General features: G+C 52.3%; 1 protein-coding gene across 1 annotated transcript in view; it reads left to right on the top strand.

Moving 5' to 3' along the window:
- The first annotated feature begins 1,202 nt into the window (after window positions 1-1,202).
- Window positions 1,203-7,204, top strand: part of FOXRED2 (FAD dependent oxidoreductase domain containing 2) — a 16,356-nt gene continuing 10,354 nt past the window's right edge. The window contains exons 1-5 of the mRNA XM_023527405.1: window positions 1,203-1,259; window positions 1,847-2,437; window positions 4,046-4,297; window positions 4,448-4,711; window positions 5,679-5,845. Of these exons, the coding sequence (XP_023383173.1) occupies window positions 1,890-2,437; window positions 4,046-4,297; window positions 4,448-4,711; window positions 5,679-5,845 (1,231 nt within the window). The 5' untranslated portion in view covers window positions 1,203-1,259; window positions 1,847-1,889. The remainder of the gene's footprint in view (window positions 1,260-1,846; window positions 2,438-4,045; window positions 4,298-4,447; window positions 4,712-5,678; window positions 5,846-7,204) is intronic.

The raw sequence follows: 7,204 nt of genomic DNA, 5'->3' as shown, positions 1-7,204 counted from the left end.
GGTGGTTCATGATCATCCTCCCGCCATTTGCCATGCTGCGTCTGCTTCAGCCACACCAATACTGTGCATTAGCAGTGCATTTGCGTTTAAGTGTCTTCATACTGGCCTGTCATAGGCCACTTTGTTTACAATATTACCAAGCTTATAAAACATGATTCATGAATGAATAAAAAACATTTTGAAAAGAATGCATAATTTAGAGTAAAAAAGGGGGTTTTAATTTCAAGCTCAACTTTTAACTGATCTTAAGTCGTCCCTACACCTCCAATTAGTCAATGGCTACAGTCAATGGCAACATAATCGTTGCCTACCTCACCAATTGGTGGAAGATAAAGTCAGTCATGACTGTTTCTTGGTAAACAGTAGACTGAATCATTGTAGTGTCCAGGTAAGAACTTCCAACAATTTTAATAAGATTTTATTCGAGCTAAAAAGAGGATATGCCTTGAAATAAGATTTCAACAGCCTGAGAAAAATGCTGCTCAGAATGACAGTTTGTGGCATTTTAAAGAGGGAATGTACAGATTACATGCAGGCGGGAGAAATCAAGGCGAGGACTGGATTACACAGTTAAGATTATGTGCTCTCTTAATGGTTTCGCTTGAGGGGGTCTGAAAAGAGGCATATCAAAGATGTGTTAACCTAGATACACAGAACCTATGGACTGGGCTTGCTTTAAGGCAAAGATAAACCTTTTACTAAAGAAGTTACTACATGGTGTGCGTGACTACCCACCATGGCCTGCCCAGTTAGGAATATATGATCAGATCGCTGAGGTTACTTTCTGTAAAACCCCTTTTTTTGTCCACAATGGCAAACACTCGTTAATTGGTTTTTCTGTTCTAGCTTCTCTAACCTGGTTTCCAGCCCCCAAAACATGGGTAGCCAACTAGTCTTTGGCTACATTAATGGTGCAGTGTAAGAGCTGGGATTTTCTCCAAAAAAAATCATCTGCTCCCATGCCTCATAAGTGAAAAAGCACAGCTTTAAAACAAGAGCCCAAGCCTCTGCTGGATGGCTTCTCTGCTCCCTGCCACCCCGAGCTGAGAGCGCCACTGAGGCCTGCACGTGCGGCCCCCTCTTCACTGCGGCCTAGAGACCACTGCCGCAGACCGCCCCCGACGTGCCTCGCGCCGCGCACGTGACCCCGCCCCCTGCCATTGGCCGCGCTGGAGGGGCGGGGCGGCCCCGGGGCGCCAGCGGGCTGTGCACACACATACCGGTCTCACTCCGCGCGCTGGCTACGGAGCGGCTGCGAGGTGCGAGCTCCTGGGTAGGGGGTGGGCAGGCGGGCCGGGGAGGTCGGAGCTGCGGGCGCGAGCCCCGCGCAGGCTGGGGGAGCGGCTCCGAGAGAGTGCGCACCAGCAGGAGGGCGGCCTCGCGCCCGCGTGGCAGCAGGTGTACTAGGCATCTCTGTCGCGTGGCCAAAGAGACCGGCGCACCTGGAGGGGTCCTTTCAGGACACGACTCCTTCGGGCTGGAGCCCGAGGGCGGGGTCGTGGCCAAAGAGATCTGCCCCTCGAAAGTCTAACCTGGGGAGAGCACAGGAGGGGTGTTGGACTTCTTTTAAATTAGGGAGAAATTGGGTTAACACCCGCCCTCTTACTACCATGGCTATAAGAAGAGGGCTGGCGCCCCTGGTAACCGAGGACTTGAAGGAGGTGGAGGGGTTGGAGATTCCTGGGAGGAGCTCCAGATCCGAGCTTAAACCTATGGAGTCGTAGCAAATGAGCTCAGAGGTCCTTGGGTTCTTGTCCTGGCTCCACCCCGAATCGCAGTGAGCGCTCAAGGCAAGCCTCTGCCTCTTTCCAGGGCTCTGTTCCTCACTCATTTTTCCGCGCCTTAGGCCATCTGTGGTCCAAGGCCTCACCCATCTGGTCTGCAGCAGGATGGGCCTCTCCCTCGCGGCCCCACTGTGGGGCTCCCCGGGGCTGCTTCTAACCATCGTCCTGTACCCGGCTCTCACCCTGTACCCGGCTAAGGCCTCGGCACTCCCACACCGGGACTACTGCGTCCTGGGCGCCGGGCCCGCGGGCCTGCAGATGGCCTACTTCCTGCAGCGGGCCGGGAGGGACTACGTGGTGTTCGAACGCACCCCGGGGCCAGGCAGCTTCTTCACCCGTTACCCGCGGCACCGCAAGCTCATCAGCATCAACAAGCGGTACACAGGCAGGGCCAACTCCGAGTTCAACCTCCGCCACGACTGGAACTCTCTGCTCAGCCACGACCCCCGGCTGCTCTTCAGACACTATTCCCAGGCCTACTTCCCGGATGCCAGCGAAATGGTGCGCTACCTGGGCGACTTCGCAGACAGGCTGGGGCTCCACATACTGTACAACACAACCATTGCCCACGTCACTCTGGACAAGGATCCACAGGCCTGGAACGGCCATTACTTCATCCTGACCGACCAGAAGGGTCAGGCATACCAGTGCAGGTAAGGAACCCGGTCCCAGGGCTCACCTGCTGAGCTGGCGCCTCTCCAGGAGGAACCCCTTCATTGGCCTCTTGGTGTGGGAGGAATGGGAGAAATCTGCCACCTATTCTGCATTCGCTGAAATTCGTGCTCAGCCATCATTTCCCACGTGTCCTAAATTGTGATCAAATATATTTGGAAAATACTAACCAAGTCTTTCCTTCGGGATTTGTCAGCCTTTAATATCTTCATATTCACCGTGACACTTCAACATTGGACGTTCAGCATTGTCTAAGATTATCCTCAAAACCCTGTTTGTAGAACATCTGGAACTAGTGTTCCCCAAACACATCCTGGGAAATGCTGGAGCCAGTGTGAGAGTGGCTTAGTGTGGGAGGACCTCTAGGCAGTGCTACCAGCATTGTTTTAGCTTGTAGAAAGCTTAATGTCATGTAAACGACCCAAATTCAGAGTCCCTCTCTCTACTGCACTTGTTTCATCCCCACCAGGACCCTATAAGGGTGGTTCACTGATCCCTATTTTACAGATGAAGAACTAGAGCTCAGAGAAGTTGAGTGACTGATGCTGTGTCACACAGCTTTTAAGCAGTACAGCTGCAATTTGAGCTCCTATCTTCGTGACCCCAAAGCCCATGTGCTTTCCACTGCACCAGACTGCCTCTCACTTCCTGGCCATTAGCCTAGCACGTGGCTCCCGGCAGGTGCTCAGAGTTCATCTTCTCGTGTCTTTTGCCAGAGCCCCAGCCATGTTCCTTGCTTGTTACAGCCCAGGGAAGGAAGTGTTGGGCCAGTTTGGACCCTTGCATTTAGACAGTGTGCTGCAACATAGAGAAGCCAGGTATGAGCAGAGTGGACAAGGGTCAGAAAATGCAGAACGGTAGGGGCTGCACATGCCCCTTCTACAGGCCATCCAGTTCAGTTTTTGAAACCACTCTGTGATCAAACCATTTTAACGCAGGCTGGCGGGATCCAGCTTCCCGGAGGGCTGCCCAGCACAAGACCGCAGTCCCCACCAATATCGAGAACAGGCATCAGGCTGATCTGTGGTCAGAGTCTGGATCTGCTGTCTTAGGTGCTTTGGAGGTCATGGGCCCCCACAGAGCATGTGTCTCCTCACCTGTAAAGCATGACAGGTAACACCAATCAGGGCTGCTCCGAGCAGGAAGATGATGCATAAAACACTAGTACAGGGCCTGGTAGAGGATCACTGCTCAGCAGATGCCTGCATCTGCCAGGCAAGTCAGGTAAAAGGGGACATCAGATCTCATTCTCTGTCACTGAGAGATATTTGGTCAACCTCTGTGTTCAAATGGGGTGAATTATTTGATTTCTGATGGTGCCAGCTTCTGTCAGAGAGTCATTAATTCTAGTACCTGGTATAATTCCAGGGAGGAGTCAGGGAAACGGTCCACTGGAGTGAGCTCAGTGAGGGGTGAAGTCTTAGATACACTGCGGTAGGTCAGTAAACGGATGAGTGAATGTCTTCTCTTTTAGGAGCCAGCAGTCTGGGTGAGGCAGGCGAGCCAGGTGGCAGGTACAAAGAGAAATTCTTACTTAGTGTCTTAGAGCTACGAGACTAAGCCATCTTCCTTCTGTCCCCTACTTGTAGCGTCCTTCTTGTCGCCACCGGTTTGTCGGTCCCCAACCTGGTTGACTTCCCTGGCTCTGAATATGTGGAAGGTTATGAGTCCGTGTCCCTGGACCCCAAGGACTTCGAGGGTCAGAATGTGCTGATCCTGGGCCGTGGGAACTCTGCTTTTGAGACGGCAGAGAACATCTTGGGTGTCACCAACTTCATCCACATGCTGAGCCGCTCCCGGGTCCGGCTTTCCTGGGCCACCCACTATGTAGGCGACCTCAGGTATGCCACGCGGCTGCTGCTCGTGTATTCTGTACTCTGACCCCTCTAAGCTGTCCCTGACCCCAGCTGGACTGACCACCCCTTCCTCTGAGTCCCCTTGTACCCTCTATAGACTCCTTTCTCTTTCCTGGCATGTCCCCTCGGCCCCAGGGCCATCAACAATGGCCTGCTGGACACCTACCAGCTGAAGTCGCTGGACGGCTTGCTGGAGTCCGACCTGACAGATCTGGCCATCGTGAAGGACCGCGAGGGCAAGTTCCACATCACCCTAAAGTTCTACTTGGAGGAGGGCAACCAGAGCACCGATGCCATCGCCCTCCCCCAGGACGACAATGACAATTTTGCCATGCGTGTGGCCTACGACCGGGTCATCCGCTGCCTGGGCTGGAACTTCGACTTCTCCATTTTCAACAAGTGAGTCCTCTTGGGGGAGGGGCTGGGAAGTTGTAGCAAATCCCTCTGCCGCCTCCCCTGGGAGCAGTGTCCCCATCCAGCAGGGCCAGCGACAGGGTTTTCAGGACGCCACCCTCAGCATGGGTGAGGATGCTGCCTCGTTTCCCACCCAGGCACAAGCTCTCTGTCCACTGGGCTCCCAGCTGGCCCTCAGACCCTCCCTCCTGGAGCAGCAGCAGTGGCGGGTCTTCACCTGCGTTCTGATCCTCCACCCGGGAGATGGGAAAACAAGCTCAGACCGAACCAGGAGGTGAATCTGCTGAAAGGCAGTGCAGTGGCCAAGAGCACAGGCTGTGGGGTCAATCCGAGATTCTTTCTGACCGAACCTGTGAGCTCTGGGAAAGTTACTTAACCACGCTGGGCTCCAGTTTCTTGTCACTGAAATGGGAACCATTGTTTCTTTCTCATAGGGCTATTGTGAGGACGAATATAAGAAAGCACTTGGCATGTATCACATTCTCAAGAAAATGTTAGCTGCTGAAATTATTTATAATTGTATTTCGAAGAGCTGTTTTGTGGAGCCTCATCTTTAGACATTACTGCCCCAGGACCTGGGCAAGGCCTAGTATCAAAGAATCCAACCAGTGTCTCACTTTCCTTCTGGCCAAGGCACAGGCAGACAAAGAGAAACCTGGAGGGCCTGAGCCAGACCCTCCTGTCCCAATCATCAGGTCACACAAGGCCCAGTCTTAGCCCAGAGCCCAGCCTTGAATCCAGATTGAATCCTGGCCCTGTCTCTGACCCACCACGTCTTTACCCTGAGCCTCAGTGACTCCACCTGTTAAATGGAAATGATTATACCCGCCTCCAGCAATTGTGATGTGGTTTAAATGCAATAAGGAACAAAAAGCACAGCCTCAGTGCCAGACCTGTAATTAGTGTTTCAGGCACAGCAGCAATTTTTATTAACAACCCTTTCTACTCACAGGTCCCTCAGACTCTCTTCAGGGGGTGAGTTCCGCAAGAAGTATCCACTGGTCAGACCTAGCTACGAGTCCAAAGGAAGCCGGGGTCTTTTTGTCCTGGGTACCGCCAGCCACTCTGTGGACTACCGGAAGTCAGCCGGGGGCTTCATCCATGGATTCAGATATACAGGTGAGCCCAGACAGAACCATCCCAGGGTCTGCCTGATTCCCAGCAGCCTAAAAGGGATTGCTTTGAAACATGCCTGATTCCCAGCAGCCTTAAAGGGATTGCTCATCAGATGTCAACTGTCATAAATTCCCTGTCTGGGTCAGACAGCCACGGGTTTTCATGGTCTGAGGATATGTCTAGAAAAGCATCAGATAAGGTATAAAAGCACGTACACCTGTACAGCTGAAACTTACTGGATTTCATCAACCAATGTCACCATAAATTAATTAATAGCTTTTGTAAAAAAAAGTACATACACCTGGGGCAGCATGTTACATGCCTGTGCCCTGTGCTGGAGAGGTGCCACATGTTAGCGAGAACATGGAGCTTGAGGAATGCTAACTTGGGCTCCTGCCCAGCAGGGTGCCCTCACAGGTGAGGCTTCCTAACCTCTCTAAGCCTCTGTGGGACACCCTGATGCCAGAGATATGAGCAAGGGGCACTCCCCCGCCCGCAAGGGGCTGTTGTAAGGACTCAATCAGGCCGTCCCCACGGACCATGCAGCCCTGAAGCATCACACACACAGACTTTTTGGGTGCCAATAAATTTCAGTTGGATTATATTAGTTCTTTACTAGAAGCATAGGTACTGAGGGTATGAATTTTCCACACTCTGGGTAGACCGTTGGATGGCTGCTTTATTGTGTGGCGGGTGTTATATGAGCCGGTTAATTTTGCCGTAAATACCATGAGGGTCCCGCATCCCGACATTTCTGTATTCAGTTCGATGCCTTGCTCTGCCTTCATGCTCGTTTTTGCATTTTGCTCTCCTTCCAGTTTGGCAGGGAAAGATGATCATGTTTTGCTGTTGATTTCCAGATGATATATTTTATCCCCCATGTGTGTTATCAGAGGAGGAGACCAGGGAGAGTGTTAGTGGTCTGCAAAGCAGAATATTTGCAAATTGAGTGCACACACAGAATAAGCGTGTCTCTTCAGCTGTGTCATCATCGCTCCGTGCACGTCACTCTCCCTGCACCCACCATCTCTCTTGCTTCCTCCTGTCCCCTGTTCTTTCCCTACTTCACATACTTAATCCTCGTAAGAGCCCCATGAGACAGATTCTGTTATTCCAACTCCATTTCGCAGATAAGGAAATTAGGACACAGAGGAGTTAAGTGATATGCCCAAAGTCACCCAACCAGTGGATGGCAGAGGTGGAATTTGAATCCACGCCTGCCTGACTGTAACGCTCATAGCTAACCACTAAGCTTCAGGCAGATGGGAAACAGTCCTGGGTGTATAGGCCACCGATGGCTGTGGTCACCACTACTAGCTGAGGACCCTACCTGAGAGAGGGGCAGTGTGGCAGGACCCAGTA

Source organism: Pteropus vampyrus, unplaced genomic scaffold (genome assembly GCF_000151845.1).
Source record: "Pteropus vampyrus isolate Shadow unplaced genomic scaffold, Pvam_2.0 Scaffold16, whole genome shotgun sequence".
Classification (NCBI taxonomy): Eukaryota; Metazoa; Chordata; class Mammalia; order Chiroptera; family Pteropodidae; genus Pteropus; species Pteropus vampyrus.
The sequence above is the reverse complement of the archived record's forward strand: the minus strand, read 5'-3'. Positions and strand labels throughout refer to the sequence as shown.